We start from the raw sequence: 23,658 nt of genomic DNA, 5'->3' as shown, positions 1-23,658 counted from the left end.
GGCTGCTGGGAATTGTAGTCCGAACGTCACGGAGGCGCGGCGAGCAACGGGCGGAAGGCGGACGCGCCGGACTACAAGTCCCGAGGAGCGACGGGTGTAGGGCTTCCGGCCCGGGCGGCAGCGGAGCCGCTAGACGAGCGGGGGAGCAGGCCCGGGGTCGCGATGTGCCGGGCCCGGGCACCGGCGCTCCGGCCGCCGCCGCCGCTGTTGTTGCTAGGTACGAGCGGGGCTGGGCCGGAGCCTTCGGCTGAGGGGAGCCAGCCGGGTCCGGGGCTGAGGGAGCTCTGTGAGGGGAAGGGCCGGGCCGGGCGGTGGGGACGGTGAGGGCCGGGGGCGCTGGGCTGCGGGGCGGCTCGGGTGGGGTGGCCCCGCTCTGGGGAAGTGCCTGCGGCAGCTCCCCCGGGGGCTGCAGGGCTGCTCGGGGCGGCTCCGGGGGGCTGCCGCCCGCCCGGCAGCGCTGCCGCCTCGTTCCCTTCCCTTGCGCGGTTTGTTTGTCGGTTTTTAAACTCTGTGCGGGTGCCGGCGTGATTTTTTTTCAGGTGCACAGAGGAGCTCGTGTATCACCTCCTGTGCTGTTGGGTCCTCAGTGAATCCTGGCCATGTCTTGCTTTCTTCGCCCCGGCTGCCTTCCCTTTGCTGTTTGACATATGTCATCGCGGGGCTTGCTTTGTTTTGTCTTTTTCTGTGCCATGACTTGTCCGACATGGGGCACGTGTTGCTGCTGATGGTTCTCTCTTGATCTCCTGGTAACCTCATTTCGTTGTGCTTTGGTTTCACAACTTACGCAATATAGGATATTTGGTGGTAGATCTCTGTAACTGCCCCAAGACAATTGCAGATCTCAGAGCAGGCAGTGAAATTGCACTATTGTCTTCTCATTTCAAGCAAGTTTAGTTCTGCCTTATTCTACTGCCAGTTCGCAGCTGGTGTTCCTCTGACAGGCTTGCTGTCAAACACTTTTCTCCTGTTTGATCCGTGACTGTGACCTGATGATCCTGTTGTGTTGCATGAAAGCCAGAAGTGAGGACCTTCTTTCAGTTCAGCTTGCTTTTGAGCTCTGTTGGTATCAGAGACAACAACTCAGACAGGCTCTGCTGGGGACTGATGAGGGTGAGAAAAAAGCTGGTACATAAGTTAGGCAGGTTTGATATGTACGTAGCAAGCCAGGTCCAGGCTATTGTACCCCCTGGGGGGTAACTGTATTGTGAAGAATTCTGGCAGAGCAGTTATTTTTTCAACTTTGGCAATGTTGCCAAACATTTTGTTTCAATCCCAGCACTTTAATTTTGCCTCCATGTGCCTTTTCACCCCAGTGATGTATTCTTTTCAGTTTGTCCTAAGCAGTTAGTGTTCCCGTTAAAGAGCTGTTGTGTTTTGTCTTCAAGCATTTGTCTGTCACTGACTCACGCTGACAGCCACAACATTTGTTGGGTTTGCAGGGAAAGGGCTGTGTGAGTGAAGGACGGTTCTAGAAAACCCTTGCTGAGGGAAAGTGGCGTGAGAAAGTCAACCACTTCCATGACAGCCTTTACATGGCTCCCTGGTAGCTGTGCAAGGAGGGGAGGTAGTTCACAGAAAGTGCATTGTGGTGAAGATAACCCAGTGCACCACCAAAAACTGGGCTGCATTGTGTCAAGCACTGTACAGATGGCTACTAACCACGAGTCCAAAGAGCTGGCCATCACCATTGACAAGGAGCAAGAGAACAGACAGTGCTGTCCTCATTGCACACCAGGGGAGCAGAAGATCAAAGAGTTTGGGGATTTCCTAAGTGTCGTGCAGGAAACTGTAGGAACAGGGAACTGTCTGCAGTCTGCTGGGTCCCCCTCCAAGTCCTGGGGTCCCCCACCCTGGGCACTGCTGGTCTCAAGTAAGGCTGAGAAGGGACAGGGTAAATCCATCCATGGCAATACAGAAAGCTCCAGCTTTGTGGTTTGGTTTGCTGCAGTGTGCAGCAGCAGATCGCTTGCAGGTGAAACTGCCCTGCAGAAAGGAATGTTTCACAATGAGGGAGGTTAAATTTTAGCAAGTGGCAGTGGGAAACCTAAGCCAAACTGGAGTGACCAGAACATTCAGTCAGGGAATGCAGGTGCCTTCACTGGTAACACCCAAACATGAATTTTCACAAAGTTGACTGAACCCAGGGAAAAAAACCCAAATCCATAGCTTTCAGGCAGTTTGGTTCCCTGACCTGAGGGATCACGTGGTGATACCAGCCACTCTGCAGTGTGAGAATGGTGGGGCTGGGCCTACAACTGCCCGTTCCTGTGGCAGTGCAGCCTTAGATGCCCTTAAGCCACTTGTGAAGCACCACAGGTAAGTTCGTGTCCCCTGGCTGACACCCTTCCGCAGTCAACCGTTCCCTTCCTGGGGCTCCACAAACACAACCCCACTGCTGGAACTGCAGGGAGGCCCGTGGGCTCTGGGAAGTTGCCGAGCACCGTGTGATGGTGCTAGTGCCTGCTCTGCCCTGCCGTGAGCTGCCACAGAAGTGGCTGTATATCAGCCGGGGTTGGTTCTGAGCAGTGCTGAGTGTTTTGCAGCTTCAGCTGGCATTCAGCAGTTAGTCACCTTGTGGGCTGAGCGTTTGCCTGTTCTGCGGGACCTTCCTAGCCCCTGCTAGCCACGAATGTGGCACTTTCTGAGTCGTGATCGTTCCTGCCTCTCAGGTTATCTCAGCTGTGCCAGGAGAAAGGCATTTGAGAGAAAATCCTTCCTGGGTTTACTAACTCATTACTCAGATTACGCAGACAAGTTCAGTCTGTCAGAACTCTTACAATTTTTATGCCCCACGTCTTCCCTTCCCTGGCTGTACTCCTTTGCCGTGGGCGTGATGAGGCATATGCTGGCATGTCCCCTTGCCCATGGGTTGGGTTGGGGGACGTAGTGGCTGTCTGGGGCAAGGGAGGAAGCTGGTGGTTGCTCACAAGGGTACGTGTCACCCTTCTTTCAAGCTCAGCAACTTCCTCAGGAGTCCAGGGCAGTGACACCCTGACTTACCCATTTACAGACTGCTCCCGCTCTGCCTTTAGCGCAGCCTGAGTTCGGAGCTTCAGCAGAGTTACCTTGCTGCTTTTAATGAGGTGTAAAAACTGCAGGAGGTGTATTGGGGGCTGGAGTGGGGTGAGAGCTCTCTGTGCAGTGCCTGCTCCTGGGAGAGCCTCAGCTGTGGGAGCACATTGTTCTCCTGTGTGGGGTGGGTGTCCTGGCATTACAAGTCACCCACTGTCAGTGCCCATCTTTAAGGCAAACCCTGCTCACCAGCTCTGCCTTTTTGTGGTGATTCTTAGTTAACTGGATTTCCCTGGATTGTCTCTACAAGCAAAGACTGTGTTGCTGTTTGTTAGGCTGCTTGTTATTCAGTACTATGAATAGTTTGGGAACTATCTAAAGAGGCTGAGAAACTCAAACTCTCTTTAAAGTGAGTGATGGACTTTCCTGTCCCTGGAGATTTCTCTGATCAGAGGAGTAAATCTGTGTGTGCTAAGAGTGGTTGTTTTTTCTGCACTAGACCAAACCTCTTCAGTCTCAGAGCAGCCAGGGCAAAGCTGCGAGGCAGCGCAGTGTGGAGATTGGCTGAGCTGTGGGATTTTCCAGCTGAATTTACATATCGCCCACTGCTCTGCATGCCTTTCTGTTTACATCACTTAAGAGCGATACACACATACACGCACACAGATAGCGGAAGCGACATTTTGACCGAGGAAAAGCCTGCCCACAGAGTAGGAACTTGGTCATGGTCGCGTCTTGCCGGGCTCCGCCGCTCCGTGCCAGCTTGGATGGATGATGGTGAGTTTCCTCCAAGGTAAAGTGTTTGCCTGGGAGCTGGATGTCAGGGCTGTGTCGGCAGTGTTCCCTGGGAGGCTGCTGTGCTTTAGTGGTCGTGGACTTTAGTGAGAGAGGAACTGTTTCATGCCTGTGTCTAGATCTTGGTGAAGAAGCAGGAGGTATCTGAAATCCAATGCCAGTTTAGAAGTGGGTACCTGTTGCCTGTCCAACAAGCTGGAGCTGTATTATGCTGATTTTGTGATCCTTCAGAGTGACCTTTGGAAGGATGTGTAACACTTGACTGTGCGGCAACCCAGCAAGTGTTTTCTGAGGTTGTTTGTGGTGGTTTCAGAATCGGGAAATCCTTGATATTCTTTAAGGAAAGTCATGAGCAAAGAAGCCAAGTTTGTGAGAAGAGGCAGTATCTCTCACTGCCTTTTCCGTGCATCCTAAGTCATCGTGGCTGCAGTACAGCTGCTAATAGTACATTCGGGGAGTAATTTGAATACAGCTTTCCTAGCGTGGTGTTAGGTGGTTGTGGGACACTGAATGGTGCTTCTGTGTGAAAGTTGTCAGTAAATTTGCCATGGCGGAAGTGTCCATATCCACTGATTTCTTTTGGAATCAAGGATTCGGTGCTTTTTTATCAAAGGGCAGGACATCATTAGTTTGATTGTGTTTTGCCCAGCTCACATGCTACCTGGAAAGCACTACAATTTTCTCCCTTTCTCAGTCACTAGTTGACACTCCCTAGCAGTGAGCGTAGCTGTCTTATGTTGTGCTCTCCTGCTTTTTCTCAGTGGCAAAGTCCAAGGAAACTGTAAAAAAAAAAGAGCAGGTGACGGAAATATACTGGAATTTTTTTTTTTTTTTTGTGAAGGAGCTGATGCATTTCAGATGGATCTTTAAAGTGGTCTAATTGCACCCAGAGGGCAAGCAAGAGCATGTCATGAAGTTTCAAAGCTTTGGAGGGTGTTGAGGGGGAATAGGGGATGAAGTGATACTTTGTGCATTTTGAGTAAAGATTATGGGCTCAGGTTTCTTATGACTTTAATCTGTAAGAATCCCATAATGTCATAGGAGTGGTTAAACCTTTCCAGAGAAGTGTAGCCACCTGTAAGGCAAAGCAGTTTGAAAAGCCCTCAATGACTGCACAGCAATTGAGAAACGAAATAAAGAAGAAACTTTGATTGCCTTGGGTCTAGCAGGGTGGCTTCAGGAAAGGAAAATGCAGCAGATGAGACAAGCGTTCTCTGGCTTCACGGGGGGACGTGGGGTGCAGCATCTGCTAAAAACTGTGTCCCTTAGTGCATTTATTGGTGTTTAACTCCTTTCCCAGGCCGGCTGAGAGGTGGCTTTTGAACTTTGGTAAATTACCAGCCAAGGGTGGGACTAGGATGGCTGAGGATGGATTAGTTTCTGGTTTTCATGGGCAAGTCTCTTGGTCACAGCCTTGCTGAAGTGCTCATGTCGGCACTGCGTGGGGCGGAGGCGAGAGGTGCGCAAGGGAATTCGGGATCTGTTTGTACAGGGGTTTTCTGTGTAAGCTCATGCTGCTCCTGAGCTGATCAACCAAGATTGAAGCCCTCCAAGCAGAGGCTTTGCTTCCTCATATACTGTCCTGCCAGGACAGGGGCTGAATCTCTCCATAACCCAGGTTTTGCTGCTGACCTGGCATGTCTTAGAGTTTTTTTTAAATGGGTTGCAAGCCCATCTATCTACTGGACTCCTGCAGGCCAGTTTGCAGCAGGTGAACTGGCAGCAGAGCCTCATCTAGCCCACAGGACCCCGTGGGGTCTTGGCAGCTGCTTGCTCTCTCCGTCAAGCAAGGCTGAGGAGTACCAGTTAGCACCAGTTCTGGTGTGATTTGTGTAGGTGACTATTCATAGCTTTTGAAGTGTGATATCTTGAGATCATCACCTGCCTTGCACAAAGGAGATGGCCATTCCCTCTCAAGAAACAGCAGCAGGGCTGAGATTTTGTCTTGGAGGGGTAGGACATTGTTGGTTTGGGGCCTTGGTTGGGTTTTTTGTTTTTTTTTTTCTTTTTTCTTAAACAATTCCACAATTTAATAATGTGAAGATCCCTGAATGGGTCTGTTCTTTGAGTGAGGATGTGGGAAAGATCACAAGCTTTGAAAGGAACAGCATGCAGCACTGTAATGTTAGGGCCAACTTTTAAAGCACCTTTTGATTAAGGGCCTTGTGTGGAAGAGCTCTGAGCTTGCCTGTTTCTGCCAGCCTGGCCACCCCAGCAGTGAGCACGTAGGTACTGAGCCAAGACAAGCCAATCTCGGTTGCAGGGGTCAGGCACTACTGAACCCTGGTCTGTGGCCTTATGCATAAGAAAAATGGTGTAGTAGGTGGATGCTTCCAGGTTTCCTAAAATGGAAGTAAAGCTTCAAGCGTAGCTTTTGTGTCATGGAAACAGTATTGAACATTGTCATCTTTTCTAACTTCTAACTTGATTTTAGGTTTTGGGGAAAAATGAGAAGCTTTGTTCCACCAGAGCAATCACTTTTGATCCAGTTACAGGCACATTTGAAAGTTACTGCTTCAGGCTTTAACATGAAGTGTTGCAAAAAGTTTTTCTATCCCAAGGACTCATTACCCTTTAGGAAAAGCACCTAACACAAAATGATTTCCCTTTCTGAACTGCATTTGCACAAAGGAATGACAGTGTTCAAACAGCTGTTGAATGTGCTCTCTCAGCTCTGCAGTCAATTGAAGCGCTGGTAAAAGTAGCAGCAATTAAAAATGTCACTTTTATTTTTATTGATGACAGCTCAGTACAATTATGGTCTCACTTTAAGTAGCTCAGAAAAGTTTGTATGACTTTTAAGAGCAATGCAAAAACTTGTAAACAATAAAAAGGCTCTTTCTGTTCCACAGAACCAAAGACCCACCAGATGGAAGTGCCATCCTCTGTCAGTAAGGCTGAACTTCTGTTCACATTTTATGTTCTAGTGCTGACTGCACATCTCCGTATATGTGCCTGGTCTTAGAGGGGTCACCCTAAGAGTGTAAGAAATGCCCTACTGGGTCAAAGCATTGCTCTGCCTAGCCCCAGTTCTGTCTTCAGCAGTTACGAAAATGGATGCTGTTAATGCAGAGGACATGAACCTGACCACTTTCTACCATCCATTTGCCTCATATTTTCCCGCCACTCAGAGTAGCTGGATTAGGGACTACATCCCATTGATCATTTTAATATAATTCCCTGAAGTTTCTCTAACTACACTGTGGCCTTCTTCCGAAGCAAAGACCAGAAGTGCTACAGCGCTCAGGAGATAAATTCATCAAGGTTTTATGTAGCACCCAAATGACATCCTCGTGGTTGTTTTCCACAGCTTTTGTGATGCTGCTCAGCATTTCGTTGGCCTGTTTGTCTGCTGCTGTCTTCTACGCTGAGAATTGCAGCTAGCTGACCACGGAGACTCCAGGTTCTCTTTCCTGAGTTGTAGCTGCTAGGTCAGAGCTGAGCATCGCATAGGCCTGCTTTCGTTATTTTTCCCTAGATGCATCGCTTGACATTTATCTCCGTAAAAGCTCATCTGCAACCTTTTTGTCTCCTCAGTTTTGTGAGGTTCTTGAGTTCCTTACTGTCAACATGGTATTTGACTACTCAAAAGAGCTTAGTGTCATCTGCAAACTTGGCGATTTCACTGCTCACTCTTTATTCAACATCTTCACCTATGACCTTGAAAAAGCTTATTCGGCAGTGGTTCTTGGGGGAACCCTTGTGTAGTCTCCTCTAACCTGAGGAGTGACCATTCAGGTCCACCCTCTGGTTCTTGTCTGGTGACATCTGTCTCTGTGATCTGCTGTAGCTCATGCACATTCTTATGGCCCATGTTTTACAAGTCAGACTAGATGCTGATAGTCCTCGTCACCATGTTCTTTAAGCCCTGTTAATGCAGTTCATGAGCGCTTGTGAGTGCTATTTCCACCAGAGACACTGACCAAGAAAGCCAGCGTGACTGTCCCGTGGTTGTCTGTGTAGAAGAGTTGGCATTTGAGCTCATGAATCTTGTCTCATTTATGCTTTGGTCTGAGGCATTCCTTTGCAGGTTCTGTGGGCCATTGAGAATTCTGTGTGGGCAACACCTTGGTACTGCAGAAGGACAAGGTGGACAGAGCCTGCCCAAACTGGGCTGGATTTATTTACTAGCCCTGTTACCTCCCCCAGAAGAGCCCTGGATGTGTGAGAGCTTGTGGTACAGCTGAGAAGGGGGGTGTAGTCCACAAACCCATAGCCCCTGCTCTTGGCATCTGCTTGCCTTGCCCTTGTCCTGTTGAGCTGGGCTGTTGAAGCAGCACAGTGCATTTTAGCTTTTGTAAGAGTATTTCCCCAGTGATGTGCCAATACTCTCAAAGATGTGTAACCCTTCTCGTTCTGGCTGCGGTGTTGTAAGAGGAACAGAAGCTTGCATCTTATGCTGTAAATACCCAGGCTGTGAAATAAGGAAATTCATGTCACCCACAGGCTGTTCCCAGCCAGAGCAGGATAACCCCATGGCTGCCTTTCTCATGAGGCCAGCTGCACACATTGGCTTTGCTCTCCAGCAAACACTCCTGCTGTGTATGATTTCACCAGCCCAGCAGTTTCCTCAGGGGTGAATAATGTTAGAGATGGCTTCAATGAACTGAGCGAGGAAAAAAAGAAGAACAAAGCAGATGTAGGACATGTTGCTGAGTTTTATGAGCTGTTGATTGCGTAAGGCGGAGACGCTTGCAGGTTTCTTGGCAAAGAGACACTGTGCAGCGTGGGGCATTGCATCTGCCAGCCACTCCCCAGCAGTGCCACGTTTCACCTGTGGGATCCAGTGCCGTGTCCGTGTCTCGTCTCGGAGAGCAGCCGGAGCACAAACCGCAGCAGTGCCATTGTGCCTGCAATGGTGTAGTTCCTGCATTAGGAACTGGCTCCTAACTGGGACCAAGCAGGTTACGTGATGTTTGTGAAGGAGTGGGTACTCTGCTATCCCTTCTCCTCTTGCCACGTCCCCCCTCAAAGCCTTGGCCTTGATCTTGAGGTTGGTTGTAAGGACCTTTTGCTGAGTATTGAGAATAGCTGGGGCGGGGGGGGGGTGCTCTGGGGGCTGAGAGGAGGGGAGACCCTTGAGGTACCCATGCCAGTCCCACCAGACCCATCTTGTGGGCAAACTCTTCAGCACAGCCACAGGATTAGCTGGGCCACTGGTCCCGGAGGTGATTCCCCTCCCTGCTTTGAGGTGCAGTGATGGGGTTGGCAGCAGCGTGAAACAGCCGGCAGAAAACCGCTCCGTTGCTGATCCTGTTGGCCTCTGCAGCGGGGAGAAAGAGAACTGCTTTCCCCAGCTCTCTCTGCAACTACTGGTGGTTGGGTTTTTCCTTGCCTGGAGTACTACAGTAGGAATTTTAAGGCTTTTCTTCTCGCTGAGTCTTAAAAGCTTCAGTTGATCCCTGTGGTGTGCAAATGCTGAAACCTAGCCCTTCCCCTCCCTCGCATCTGGTTACTATCAGCTGTGTGATTTAGCGAATAGCGGGTCCCCACAGCTTCCTTTTTCCAGGGTGGATTTTTTTCCCCTCTTTTTTTACTGTCACAGACACTAAAGTTTCATGTTTAAAAAAAAAATAAAAAAAATTAAAAAAAATTAACTCCAGGCAAGGAGAGTCTGGATTACAGGCTGGGTTCCCAATCTGATCTCCAGACACATGGGTCCACGCATGCCTCTGCGGTTTAGAGGGCAGCCCTGTGCTGTTGTGCTGCCAGGACGCACAAGTTCTTTCAACAGTTCTTGTCTTTTCAGAGCAAACAGAGCCTGTCCTTTCACTGCAGGTGTCAGGGTGCCTCTGCAACCCATTTGGCTGTAAATCATAACCTGACCCTGTAGAGTCCTGGGCCAGAAAATTGGGAGAATGTTTCCAGCATGAGGGCTTCTGACCTGCTGCTCTGCAGAGCTGCTGAAGATGCTCAGGGGATTTCTGGAGCCCCTTTGTATTTGGTCCTGTGAGAAGGACTTAGCAGCCCAAAGGATTCTGTGATTTTGGTTTTCCTTCCTTGTAGGTCACAGAGTGCGTGTGTTTTGTAACATAAAATATTTGATACTTTCACTGTGTCATAGTCTGTATCTCCTCAGGACGCGGTTCTGCCCAGACCCCACAGGCTGAGCAGCTCTGCCTGCAGTCAGAGCAGGGGCAGGAGCTGCTGCCCGTAGCCGATGCGGCGTGCCCCAGGGAGGTACACCAGCCACCCAGGAGGGATGCTCGTTCTCTGGGCCTGGGCGCTGAGCCCAGGTTCAGATGTTGAGCCAAGGTTCAGAGATCTGGTGGAGATTTTTGCAAGTGCTGTAGGAAGCTGGTATTAATGTCAACACCACCAGCTCTTTTCTGCCTCCTTTTAACTTTTTTGATATCAGTTGGAAAAGGCCTTTCTCAGTACCTCTTGGAAGACTGAGATGTGAAGGAGCTGTCAGACAGTGCTCTAGAGAGGTGTCTGCTCTGTTGAAATGTTTCCTATATATGGTGGTTGCAGAGATTTGGGCTGAAACCAGATATTCATGTGGCGGCTGGTGTTCTGCAGCCTGGCTGATATTCTACTCGACATTTTTTCCATTGCTTGCATTCCTCTGGTTTCTGTTCAGAGAAGACACAAAGCAGGCTCCCTGCTGCTGCTTGCAGGTAGGTTGCTCAGCCAAGCTGCAGAGCACAGGACTTGCTTATAAACAATGAGGGGAAAATCCCTGTGTTCCAGCCTGTATTCCCTTCCTCGCTTGGATTTATCCAAGATCTGTTGAAGTTGGAACACATTTTGCATCCCTTTCAATGGGGCTTTGGGACAGGGAGAAACTGGAGATGTGCCTCCTTAATACCTCTCAGCAGTAAGCAGTTCTGTTGCCTGCTGGGTTACCCCCAGAGCTGCACCACGGCAGACACCTCCTAGCCTGCACAGAAGTTTCAAAGGCAGTTATTTAAAGGGTCATACTCATCTTTGGCTGACAGGCCATAACTCACTGATTGCAGCAGCTCAAGTGCCTGTATGTCACTGTTTGTTGCACATCTGATCCTATGTTTAATGATATTACAAAACTACTCAAACTGTTAGTTGTCCTCATTCTTGGTTTTTCCTGTTTTCCCATTGCTTTCTTGAGTCTCCATCTGTTATGTTTGAAGGCAATACATACCCTGAAAATGAGAAGGGATGAAGCTTCTGTCTGAGTCTCCAGACAGCCTGCAATCCTCCATAAGGATGGGCTTCCTCTCTTTCCATCTGGGAGTGATTGTTTGCCTTGAAACCCAGTAGGAATATTTGATATGCGAGGTTCCCTTAACGCTGTCATGGCTGGTGAGGTGGGAGCATATCCCTGCTCTTGTCTTGTGAGTAGTGTCCCACTGCTGGTGGGTGTTCGTGTAGATGCTGCTGAGGTTCTCTGAAGAAGGAATCATGAATTCATAGCCCTGAAAAGTGAGTCCCTCTGTTTCCACCCTAATGTGGGAGGAGGAGGGTGCTGAATCCCTTCTCCAGAGGAGAGATTGGTGAGCTTAGCTGTATTGTTAGACATAGGTAACCTATAGAGGAGGGGAACTGTAGCGATACATGCATGTTATTAGACAAGAGACAATGCAACCTTCAGGCATGAAATCCTAGGACATGTGGCAGTTTGTGTCATCACTCATGGAAGTACTTGCTTCACATTATTTATGAGCACTGCATCATCTGGAGGCCCCAGCTGAGGTAGAGACCTTTTTGTGCTAGATGCTGCATAAATATCCAAAGATTCTTTCATCTTCAGGCTTTGTAGTCCAGATACGCTGTGCAGCAGAGGTAAACTAAAGAGACTTGTGCAGGGAGGAAGCAGAAAGCTCCAGTGGCTTGCCCAAGGTTGCAAGAGGGTGGGAGGCTGAGTGGGGTTCAGATCTTGTGGGGCCATGGCCAGTGTGTTACCCAAAAGCTTTGTCTGCCCTCTTCCTCACCACCCACCCTCCCTGTGCCTTCTGCTATCTGTGCTCTAAGGAATCACTGAAAGGAATAAAAGGATCCTGATGGCCAATGCCAAACTTCTCGCTTGCTGGAACTCAGCTTTAAACTCGGCAGGTCTCCATGATGCAGCAGCACAACACTGCTTCATTCCTGCTGTTCTTGAGACAACTCCAGCAACTCTGCTTAGCATCTCCTAAGGGATCTGGCATTTGCAAACAGCCAGGACAGTGCTTTCAAATGTGTGGAAAACATTATCCAGATCCCTGTTTTTAAGATGGTCTTGGGTTTGGTTTTGGGGTTTCTGTTTGTTTGTTTTTTTGTTGGGGTTTTGGTTTTTTTTTGTTTTAGACCGTAGCTTTTTCTGAGAGTTTAGACCTGAGTAGTGATTCCTTGGACTGTGCTGCTGCTGTAATCTGGCTGCCTGACAGTTGTCTGATAAAGAACTGCAGAGAGCAACATGAAGTGCTGTGTCAGGCGTGGCTGAGGACAGCTTGAACGTTGCCTTTGCAGTGTTTAAAACGTGAGTGCAGGACAGGACCGGCTCTCTCTGCAGGCAGCCTTGTCCTGGGGCTCACAGGGGAGGTGGGTACGCTCTTGGGCTGGGACTATGGAGGCCCTGGGCAAGTCCCAGGTCACAGCTACGTTGTGTGATCATGTCTCTCTTTGAGCCTCAGTTTCCCTTTCTGTAAAGTGGAGAAATCACAGTGGTCTCCTTTATAAAGAGCTTGGCAATTTAGGACTTGTCACCCTCAGATAAGAGAAAACCAATTGCTAGAAATGTCCAAGACATTTCACCTAAAGTTGGAAATGTGAGCAGTGGGAGTGTGAAAGCCTGGCCGGAGTGGTGCTGTTTCGGCAGGGACCGGGAGCTCTGCGTTGGCCGATCGCAGGCATCTGCGGGGTGTTTCTTCCCAGGCGCCCTTCGCTGGTGGTTGGCTCTTGTCCTGCAAAAAAAGATTTTGGTTATGTCTTAGTAAACCATTTTTGGTCTGTCTGTCCTCACTGCAGATGTCTGTCTGGTCTGTTGGTTTAGCTTTTGGACTCTGCTGCTGGCAGTGAGAGTACCAAGACTTAACTATACCTTGGACAGAAAGGGGTCTTTTAATCAGGATCCTTCCTAAGCAGCTTATTCCTGGAACACAGAGTCCCTGCCTCCTTGGGCAGGCTGGGACAGCCTGCGAGTGCAAGCAGTACCTTTCAGCTGCAAGGATGAAGGGGCAACTGGGTAGGAGGGCTCATGTGTCCTGCTGATCCCTTGCCTTCTCCGATGGAAGCTTCTGCTCAAGCCAGAAGCATCTCTGTATGACAGCAGAGAGGAGGTGCAGCTCCTTCCTATGTGTACCCTGGCTCCGAAGGAGACTTTGAGAGTGTCTTGTCAGATTTGCTGGGACAACAGCATAATTTTGTGCCCTGAAGCCAGCATCAGGTTTCAACAGAGGTTAAAGAAAGCAAATTCCATGTGTTTCTGCAGATTATTATTGTGTAATACTTGACTTTGCAAACTTGAACCTAGTAAAAAACTGTGTAAACAATGGAGGAAGAGAAATGAGCCCCTCTGCTGACTTCTGAGGAGAGAGGGTTTCTCCTTCTGGGTGATGATCCAGACTTTGCTGGTTGTTTCTGAGCAGAAACTGGGAGCGAGATCCAGAATCACAAACATGTTTCTTGAAGTAAGGTTTCTTTCATGGTTTCCTTGACCTCGTAGCTCAGACCGTGCTCGAAAGAACTCCTTTAATGCAAATATAGCTAAATCAAACATGGGATTTTTGCTTTCTGCTAAGATCTAGCCCTGGCTTTTGTGTTCAGCAGTACAGCCCAGGGCTTTTGAATTAAATAGCAAAACCCCCACTGAGTTCATCACAAGAACGGGACAAGGCCTGCGCTCATCACGCTTTTGAATATGAGGCAGCCTTAAGTTCTGGGGGTGCCGGGAAGATTAGGCTTTGGTTTCCTTGGCTGGAAGTGCCAGAAAGTGCTGCATAGCCTGCCCAGGAAAGGGGCTCCTTTGGAGGGGTCCCTTTCTGCCACCCCAGCTGACGAGGATGTGGGGCTGCTGAGCTTCCAGGGCACCTCTTCCTTCATCTGGCAGTGGGTAAGTCCAGGGGAGAGGAAGGCAGTCATAACCCCTTGTGCTAAAGCAAAGCCCCGGGTGACTGAATGGGATGTTTCTATCGTGTACTCAGAAGGTGGTCTGAGCCGCAGAGCTGCGAGTGAACAGGCTCCCTGGGCTCTGGAGTCCAGGCCAGCTCAGCTTGAGCCTCACAGTTAATGGGATAAGGGTTTTACTGGTATAGCTTTACACCCAGAGGCCTTTTCTGCCCTCATGCTTGTGTCTGGTGCCTCAGCCGAAATCCCTTGTGCCTGCCATGGTACAGTCTGTTCTGTCTTCACCATCGCTGTGTCTTGTGGAAGGGACTCCCTTTTAGGACCCTGCTTACTAATCACTGCTCTGTGCAAAGTGTTTTGGGAAGCAGCAGACAACATGCTTTCTGAACTACACTCAGACCGGGGAGGGAGGGAGGACCAGATACAGAGCCGCCTTCTCTGCTGGGACTGTCAGTCGCAACTCATACATACTCTCATTTTGAAAAGACTGATGTGTATAATGGCCAGTGGGATGCTAACTTAGAGTAGACTCCTGAGAAGTCTCATCTGCTGTTAAAACAGTTGTATACTTGTAAAAGCAGCTAATGATTATGGGTATTCCAGTATTTGGGCGATTAAGGAGTTGCTTTAAAAGATAGTCGTATTTTTAGAAAGTGCTGAGCACTCATCCAGAAATGATTTGAAGGAATCCGACTTTGTCTTTGCTACTTGCTTCTGAAAATCCAGATTTATGTGAGTTTAGGTAAATACTTGGACTTAATGCCACAGGACAGTGTTCTCTGAGCCCAGGAAAATGCATACAATGAACCTAACTCTATTTCTGTCTGTCTTCTTCCACAGAGCAAACTTCCCATGACTAACAAATGCTGGCCTAGATTATGAGCTCAAACAAGAACGCTCGCTACAATCGTTTCTCCAGTGGCACAACAAACATCACTACTTCTGAAAACACTAACGGGGTAAGGCTTGGTGGTGTTGGCAGAGGATAGGGGCTAGGGCTGCTTCTTATGTTCTCATCCTTTCTTTTGAGAAAAAAAAGATGCCTGTTGAAAATATAGTGTTTTCTTGCCTCTTAAAAATCACAATATCCACAGATAAAAGTTGGAAATATACATGTACATTTTTTTGACCAATTCAGGAAAGGTAGCAAGCCTTTGGGCTGCGCTGCAGTGATACACACTGACTTTAATTTTGTCAATATTTCAGACAAGAATGGAAACAACTTTTGGGCCAGCTTACTCTGCTGTGACAACCATCACAAAGGGTGAGTGTATTCCACGTGTAAAGCTTTTCCCCAAAGCACTATGTGTGATTCCTACCAGTTTTTTCTTTGTTGTTGTTATTTTACAAATCATAAAGCTGTTGGGAGAATCACCGTGTTCATTACAGACAGGTGCCGAGGTGCTGTTTTTAGTATTATGAAGCCCAAGTGTTATTTAATCATGGCATCTGATCACCAGCCATGATGGAAATGAGCGTGCACAGAAATTTTCTCCCATTAGGCAGACTTAACAGTACCACTGGGGGGCCCTTGCTGAAATTAGGATAGTACAACAGGGTTTGATACAGAGCTCAGTCCCAAATCTTATTTATCCCTGTGACTTCTCATGCAATCATTACGAGTGCTGAAAATTCCCACCTTCACTCTCTGCCTGACTGTGAGTCACTCTGGACACTTTGGTAAAACCCTCATGGCTCTTTTTAGCTCAGACAGGAGGGGTTGCAAGTGTACCTGCTCATTTAAAATTCTTGTGCTTTGTTCATCAAAGCCCAGCAGGTGAGGAGTCTGAGCCCTGACACGTGGTGTGAATGTAGAAAGAGGTCTGGTTTCATTTTGGAATAAAAATATCCTTACTCTAGTAAAGATAAACTGTGGCACTTGACAGTGATTTAGATAAGGAAATGAATGTCTGCCCAAGGAAAATGTTTAGATTACATTTGTCCAGGACTGTGGACTCTAGATGTTTTTGGACTCCTGAATATTTACATACAAAATTTTATATAAGTCAGTAACATGATCTTTATACAAATATCTCATATTTAATTTAGCATGCTTCCCTGGTGCTACAAGATTATCCAGACCTCCCTTGATCGAAGCAATTTTTGTTGGTGTCTGAGATATGTGGGAGTATAAGGTTTCCTTTTAATAGTATTTTTAACCTATGCACCCGGTGGAGTATTATCTGTGCTCTTTTCTGGGCAAGCTACCTTCAAAGGGCCGCATGCATTTCAGCAAGCTATCAGAGATCAGGGTTGTTCTGCCTGCACTGATATGTCCAGGTCATGAACTGGAGTTGGGGAATCCCTAGTCTTTTCCTTTTCTAAGGAACACTCACAGCTACAGAGACTGACCTGTAGCTTGCAAATGTTACTGAGGAGCCTGAATGCTTGCTTTTTTTATATTTTATTTTTTTATTTTTATTTGCTTTAAAGCTGACGGGACCAATACTTTTAAACAGCACCGTCGGACCCCATCCTCCTCCAGCACACTCACCTACTCCCCACGAGATGAGGACGATGGCATGGTAGGTGTTGCCAGGACCCCTCCTGCTCACTGGCTTAGCTGATTATATGTCAAATGAGAGTTGTCTGGTGCTCCTCTAGACTTCTCCACCTCCCTCATCGTTCCTGTGCACTGCGTTGTATCGGAGGCAGATGTCTGCACCGGAGGCAGGACCAGCCTCAACATTTCCTGGTTGGTGCAGTGGGGAAGCAGAGATTGTTTCTGACCTAGGGGGTTAGGCTGGTACTGCTGGTGCTCATTTTCAGACTGCTTGAAAATGGTATGTGGTTACAAAGCCCAGGAGCTACGAATCCCGCAGGCCTGCTTGTGGGGGTGTACCTGCCTCCTGATGCGAGCACTGTGCTCTGGGTCTCCTGGGCTTGGGAGAAAACATAGCTACTGTCAGCAATGTCTGGGGCACTGACAGAGGCCAGTCAGTCTGGATCAGGGTGTGTTGGATGGACCATCCAGCAGCACACAAAATCCATTCCTATTTCTACCTCCAGATGGGGCTTCTGACCACAGGGAGCAGGTCTGAAACCTGCAGAGTGGGATGTCGGACACTATGCTCGGCTCCTGGGGATTACATCATCGGGGTCTTCTCACACAAACCATTCCCATGCCTCACAATATCTTTGCAGAAGAGCACTTCCCAATTTCGTATCCAGCTTTCTCATTCATCACACTCACTTCTGAGTAACTTCTTTTTGGGGAATTTAGTGATCCAACAGGCCTCACGGTTAGCTGCTTAAAGAGAAATTAAATCAGCTAAATCAATTAAATCAAGAACAGCAACAGCAAAGCAAACCTCAGTGAATGGATGGATAGCTCTGAGGCCTTGACCTTCTCCTGTCCCTAGTGCTCCAGCCACATCTCATAACCACAAGCTCGTGTTTAGGTTTAAGCCTGTTAGTAGTAGACTTCAAATTAAGTAAGTACTTGTAGAATTTGTCAGGTTACGAGACCCAGCTTCCAAGCCAGGGATAAATGGATCACTGCTGCTGCTGAAGTTAGGCACTGGCAGAGACTGGGGTCAGCAACAGTATGGAGCTACAATGCTTCTTAAAATAAATTTGACACCAGATTGCAAAGAGCTTTATTGTCAGCATCCTATAAAGTTCCTTCTGTTGCTCAGAGATCTTGCGGTGTTTTATGTCAGCATGTGGGGGTTTTTTTAGTTTGGGTTTTTTTGTTTTGTTTTGGTTTGGTTTGGTTTTTTTTCCCAAAAAGTCCTTTAAACATTTGCCTCCTGTCCTTGGCAAATTAAATTCTCGATCACATCACTGACCCCATGGTGCTCGGCCGCTGTTCCAGGAAGCCCTTGGCTGTCAGCACGATCCAGTGGTCTGAGTGCTGTGCTCACTGCACCTTTTTCATGAGCTGTGCAGTTCTCACAGAGCATAGGTGAAGATTTTTCCAGAGGAGCAGGGGGTGCTGAAGATGTTACATTTGGCCATGTCTGATGTAGAAGCTCCCTGACTCCTTTGAAAACCCCAGCGTCATGAACTGAGGTGCGCAGCCAAGAATAGGAGAGATCTTTCCTAGGACCGAGCCTCAGTCCTCTTGGACAGTCTCAACCCACCTTCCCTGGAATGCTAAATATTCTTAAGCAAAAATAGCAAGAGGATTAATGAGTGGTTCAGGAAGCAGCCTGGAGCATGAGGTGCTAACAAACCAGAAGCGCCACAGCCCTGCTCTGCCTGCTGCTCCAGACAAACTCTCACTAACCTTTAGGAAGCTTCCTTTGCTTTGTCAAGAAATAATCTGGGATTTCCCTTCCTGATAGCTAAGTTTTCCCTTCTCCAGAAGCTGCCAAGGGCTTGTCAGCTATCAGTGAGACAGCTGGAGACGAGTCAGAGCCCTCCTGTGACCTCCACCACCCCTTTTTCTTTCTTTTTAAAGCTTCTGTTAATGAAACCAAAAGCAGAGCAGCATGTTCTGCATGCAAGGCGGGGATTATTGAGCGGCTGCTGTCATCTTTCCTGAAAACAGTGCCACGGGTTCCTAGCCTCAGTATGCCTACAGGGAGCAGGAACAAGAACTGTACTAGAGCCTTTGCATGGAGGCTGCTTTTGTCGCTGACACGGAAACTGCACCTAAAGATTACAGCTGAATATTGGGGCAAATGTTTACTAATGGATGAAGAGCTGACTGGCTGTCCAAAGTCTCAGCTGTTTATAGGGAGCTTCACCTCTGAACCAGAGGATGGACTGAGTTACCAGCCAGCCACAAGCTATCCGTCTTCCATCAAAAGATGTTTGAGCACTCCATCCTTGGACTGTTTGAAAATGGACTTGATGTTTAGTGCAGAAATAGCCCTGGCACGGCTGTGGGGAGGTGGGACGCTTCTGACAGATCCCCCTCAATCCAAGCCTGTGCCCCTTGTGCCACCTGCAGCCTTGTGCCTGAACTCTGCAGGCCTTGAATCGCAAACCCTGTAGCAGGGCCTGGTGCTCCCTGGCTTTGGTGCACACAGGTTCCTCCCCAGCCTGGGCAGATGCCCATAGCGTGGGGGTCCTGTGGTCCTCGTGCCCTACTGTTCTGTTCGCAGTGCAAGAGCACCCTGCAGTCAGTCTCCTTTGTGCTGGCAGCTCTACGCACGACTAGTGCTGCAAAGTGAGGTCTAAATAGCCAGGCTAGGAGTGGGAAGCAGTGCAGTGGCTGACCCTGTAGAGGTGAGGTCTTTCGAGTCTTAGCCCTGTTTGCTTGGCAAAAAAAAAAAGGCTGCAGATACTTAGAGGGGCAGTAAATGCCAGCGCACACCTCTGCCATTCAGCGTTGTCTCCGCAGCCCAAGTGGCGTGATCTTTCTCAGCACATCAGCTTCTCTCCTGCATAGTTAACACCAGCATTAGCCCAGCCAGGACACAGGGAGCTGAGTCCACAGTGTTGCACAAGCCCAGCAAGGCTGTGTCTCACACCCCTGCCTTCTGGAAGTGCTCTTGGGCTGCAGTCCTCCCCCCTCCATCAGTGATCCACACAGGATGTTGCTCTTGATAAAAATGCCTCCCTGCAGAGCCTGCCTTTGCTGCCCTGATCTCTGTGTCACCTCCAGGATGGGAACTATGCACAGTCATTCTTGTTATTTTAATAACTTCTGTTACTAGTGGAGGAAAATAATAAAATTAATGGATACATATAAAATTGATTTACCTCGTTATAACCATTCCTCCTCAAGGTTTACATATTTAGCCAATAAATATGCCGTCTTTAAGAAAAAGAGCTTCATGCTTTGGCTTCTAAGCAGATGCAGCGTTTCTGAGCTCCTAGGATCCCAGTATCATAAAAATTAAGAAGCAGAGCACTGTGAAGAACCAGCAGGATCCTGGTCTGCTCCTCTTCTGCAGCCCAGCAAGGACTGCACACAGACTGCAGTACAGTTTGTCTCTGGGGAAGGCAGCAGTCTCTGAACCTCATCTTATATCTTTCCTTGCTGAATTTCCTGACTGCCCCACTGGCCTCCTACATTGCTTTCGTCTGTCCTTAGGTCTGATGTCACACGCTTTCACCCAGGGCAGGTGCACAAAATGTGGATCAGGAGGTTCAGATTGAACTCGAGGAAAAAACATTTTGCTCACAAGGTAGCGCAGGACAGGAGCCTGGGGAGGCAGAGTCTCGTCTGTGCAGCTTTCCCCATTCCAGCTGGGCAGTGCCAGGGCTGACCTGATCCAGGGCCAGGGAGAGTCCCTCTTCGAGTGGGCAGCAGAGCCAGCGATCTCCAGAGCTCCTTCCAGCCAGCACTTCTAGGAGTTTGCAGCTGACGTAGGCTACAATCAAGCCATGTACAGGTGCGATACATGCAGGTGCAGGCAGCCTGGGCATTAGTCATCTCTTGATGCTAAGTCTCTGAAGCTTATGGCTTCATTCTCCTGTTTCTTTGTCAGCCCATCCGTTCCGCTCCTTGAAGACTTCTATTGCTTCTCCCTGCACTCTTCCTAGTCTGCCAGCAGCATTTCTTCCAGAGTAACCCAGCAGTGGCTGCGCTACCAGCTGTGCTAGACCCCCAATTCCAATCACCCCGTGGTCTGAAGAGTCTCTGGTTTTGCTTTGACACCAAATTGCATCTTGGCTACACGCTGCTGGTTGATATTCCACCCTTAAGAGATGCGCTGCTGGTTAATATTCCAGCAGCGACGTTCCCTCAAAGCCAATCCCAAGGCTGCCGTAACCAGTGGGATTTTTTCTTGATTGGTGCATGCAATGTCCACTTAGCTCTCCCCTCCCGAGCAGGAAGCGACAAAGCCAGTCTGTTACTGAATTGAATAGAAGGAAGTCTCCACACTTACGCAAAGAAATTTGGCAGAAGTTAGATAGCGAGTGAAACAACAAGTGCTGCTGCAGAGATTATAGAAATTGCAGAAGCTGGTAGCTGTCTCTGGGGGAGATTTACAAAGCTTTCTGTGAAGGATTAATTCTTCCAAACCATTGCTTTGCGGGTGCGCACGGTAAGTATATAAACAAATGCACCTTTGAGAAAGTTACATGCTTGGAATTTAGATGTCAGCTTGGTTTAGTAAGTTAAACCTGAATGATGTCTGTCCTGTCTCTGAGCATGGTGCAGTGTTCCCGGCTGCCAGGAAGGGTATGCAGCAGTGAGACGCGCTACTTCTGGGGGCTACTCAATGCAGCTTGGCAGAGTGGATGAACAAATGGAGCAGCTGAGTTTTGTGGAGGGGGGGGACTGAGCTTGAAGTCTCTGTGCTAGGGTTTTGGAGTGGGGGGAACTATTTGCAATAATGAGAACTGGTTTTATCTCTTTGAAGCCTCCGATCAGCACCCCACGCCGCTCTGACTCTGCTATCTCCGTCCGTTCATTGCACTCTGAGTCCAACATGTCCTTGCGCTCGACGTTCTCACTCCATGAGGAAGAGGAGGAGCCAGTAGGTATTTGGGATTGTCTGAAGGAGCAGTATTAGGAAGTTCAGTGTCAAAAGAGTAACTTAGTGGACTCTTGAGATTACATAGAGCTATCATGGGCAGATTTTTTGTGATGTCTGGCAACTAAAAGCCTGGCTGCCAGGACTCCTGGTTTTAATTTTGTTTCCACCACTGACTTCTGCAAATTACTTAGCTTCCTTCTGTACCTGTTCCCTATCTGTAAAGAGGGGGCAATGGTGAGGCTTTTCTGCTTCTCAAAAAAACTGTTAAGTCTTTGCAAAGTCTTGTGTGATTCCCTGGCTCTGCTGCAGAGCAGTAGGGGGTTGTAAGTCTTCAGGCTGGTGGTCTAGCCCCAGGCAGCAAGACTAATACAATTCCCCACTGATTCAGAGCGCCATCCTGCATTTAGGGCTGCATGGCACCCCACTGACTTGATTGTAACCCCCAGGAGGGTGCAAGGAATTGTCCACATGTGACTTTTGTAGGGGGAGGACGCTTTTAAGCTGAGCTTAGCTTGTGACCCAGTAACTAACCCCAGCCTGGATGCATAAAAGGTCAGGCGGCATTTTGCCACAGATCTGGGAAAAAAGTGTGTGTTTCATATTTAGGAACCCCAGGGGTTGTGTTTGCATTTTTGAGAGCAGGACAGGATGAAAAGACAGACCAATCTGCAGTGATTGATTTGAAATGCTCTGAAATGTGAAGCCCTGCTCTGGTGTGGAGTGGGGAGCTGTGCTGCTATGGGAGGACGTGCTCAGAGCCCACACTCCAGCAGTCTTAGTTGGTAAACAAAACTGGAGAGATGGGCCCATTGCGGCAGAAACAATGTTGTTTCTGCTTCATAAGGGAATGAAAGAGCCCTCCCTTCAGGATGTTTCAAAAATACAAAAGGGCAAGCTGTTTTAAAATGGCTTTTAAACTTCAAGCTTAGTACAGGGGACATTTCTGACAACACAGTGTTCAGTCCAACCAAGCAAAAAGTACCAGACAGTGCAGCTCACAGAATTCTGGTAACTTGAGTCACTCTAGCAAATAAGTTGGTCTGTGCATTTTGCTGTCGGGTCCTGATGCTGCCAGATGCTGGTGGCCGCCAGTTTGTGATGAGCTGAGGGTCTCCAGCCATTCCAAAGTTCATTCTTCCTCTGCCTCTTACATTCTGGAGGTCAGCAGCTCCAGACAAAGTTTATTTCAAGATATTGAAATCCTTAGTGTGCCCTGTGCCCCAGGGTCCCTAAGGCTCACAGCTGAAAAGTTGTTTTGTTCTTTCTGCAGAGCTGGAGGCTCTTGGGTTTGGACTAATCCTTGTGCTCTTTTTGTCCCTTTCTCTCCTCCTCTTCAGGAGCCACTGGTGTTTGCTGAACAACCGTCCGTGAAGCTGTGCTGCCAACTGTGCTGTAGTGTGTTTAAGGATCCAGTCATCACAACTTGTGGGGTAAGGCAGTACTCTTCCAAATCACGAGCGTGGGCTCCACAGATGTCTTATGTGAGCTATAGCCAAGCCCTGACCTGTGCCCAGTGACTGTCCCCAGTGACTGTCAGCCTGAGTGAGCAAAGACAAGGCACCCCCTCACCAGGGAAGCCAGGCCAGCATAGGAGCAGAGATGCTGATGGACATGTGTTAGATTTCCACACAAGGCAGCTCTGAACCAGTCTGCAATGGGGTGCGCGGGGCACTCTGCAGTTAGCCGGAGAAGCCTGGGGCTCGCTTAAAATTGGATGGCTTTTCCCAGGAGAGCTGTACTGTCAGCCTCCCTATGCTGGCCATGTTCAGTCTCCTTGGTGTGGCTTCGGTGAGGTCTAAACTCCTTATTCCCTCTCCTGAAGGGCTCTGCAGAGTGCTGCTGCCTCCTGGGCACCCCAGGAACGGCTGCTCTTCAGTTGTGAAGAATGTGTTTCTTATAAAACAAGAATGGCTTGAAGCTTCTTTTAGTTAATGCTTGCAAAGGGATTTGAGATCCTCTAATGAAAGGCACAGAGTATTATGAATATTCTTCCATATTCCATTTTACTGGGATTTAATAGAAACTGTATATTATTCCTGCTTCTTTGCTACATGTGAAGAAAGATGGCTTTGTGATGGGCTCTCTAATGCTTCTGACGTGCTTCTGATTGCTAGGATGGAGCTGTAGCAACAAGAGCAGAGAGCAGGATTGTTTATTGCAATGAGGGTGCTATCCCCAAAGGTGCAGGAAGTTGGTGCAGTTTTGCTGCACCATTTTAGTAAGCAGCTCTTCATGGAGACACTGAGATTTTCTGGTTAATATGGAAAAACAAAACAAAACAAATCTGCTGCAGGAAACAGACTGGCTTCATTTGCAGTCCTGGTTTGGCAGCTCTGGAGAGAGCACCATGCAGCTGTGCAGGGCAGGAAAAGGCCGCCTGAGCAGGGCAGCAGATAATAGCTCTGAAGAGTGACTTGCAGCCTCTCCAGCGCTGCTGCCAAGC

At 48.6% G+C, this 23,658-nt stretch overlaps 1 protein-coding gene and 1 long non-coding RNA gene across 6 annotated transcripts in view; one reads left to right on the top strand and one right to left on the bottom strand.

Annotated features, from left to right (window-relative positions):
* Positions 1–96: 96 nt before the first annotated feature.
* LOC121232611 lies at positions 97–14,768 on the bottom strand. The gene is made up of 3 exons (XR_005931431.1): positions 14,672–14,768; positions 9,692–9,699; positions 97–213 (listed from the first exon to the last, which is right to left on the bottom strand). It is a non-coding gene; the product is annotated as an uncharacterized LOC121232611 (long non-coding RNA).
* The window catches only part of TRAF7 (TNF receptor associated factor 7), a 21,841-nt gene continuing 12,856 nt past the window's right edge, over positions 14,674–23,658 (top strand). The window contains exons 1-5 of one of the 5 annotated variants that reach the window (XM_030002117.2): positions 14,674–14,792; positions 15,040–15,097; positions 16,267–16,358; positions 21,099–21,215; positions 22,553–22,645. In XM_030002117.2, coding sequence (XP_029857977.1) covers positions 14,712–14,792; positions 15,040–15,097; positions 16,267–16,358; positions 21,099–21,215; positions 22,553–22,645 — 441 coding nt within the window. In that variant the 5' untranslated portion in view covers positions 14,674–14,711. Of the gene's footprint in view, positions 14,793–15,039; positions 15,098–16,266; positions 16,359–20,666; positions 20,781–21,098; positions 21,216–22,552; positions 22,646–23,658 lie in introns of those variants that run through there. The other 4 variants (XM_030002122.1, XM_030002121.2, XM_041120199.1 and 1 more) reach the window with 4 other exon arrangements.

This window comes from Aquila chrysaetos, chromosome 25 (genome assembly GCF_900496995.4).
Source record: "Aquila chrysaetos chrysaetos chromosome 25, bAquChr1.4, whole genome shotgun sequence".
Classification (NCBI taxonomy): Eukaryota; Metazoa; Chordata; class Aves; order Accipitriformes; family Accipitridae; genus Aquila; species Aquila chrysaetos.
The sequence above is the reverse complement of the archived record's forward strand: the minus strand, read 5'-3'. Positions and strand labels throughout refer to the sequence as shown.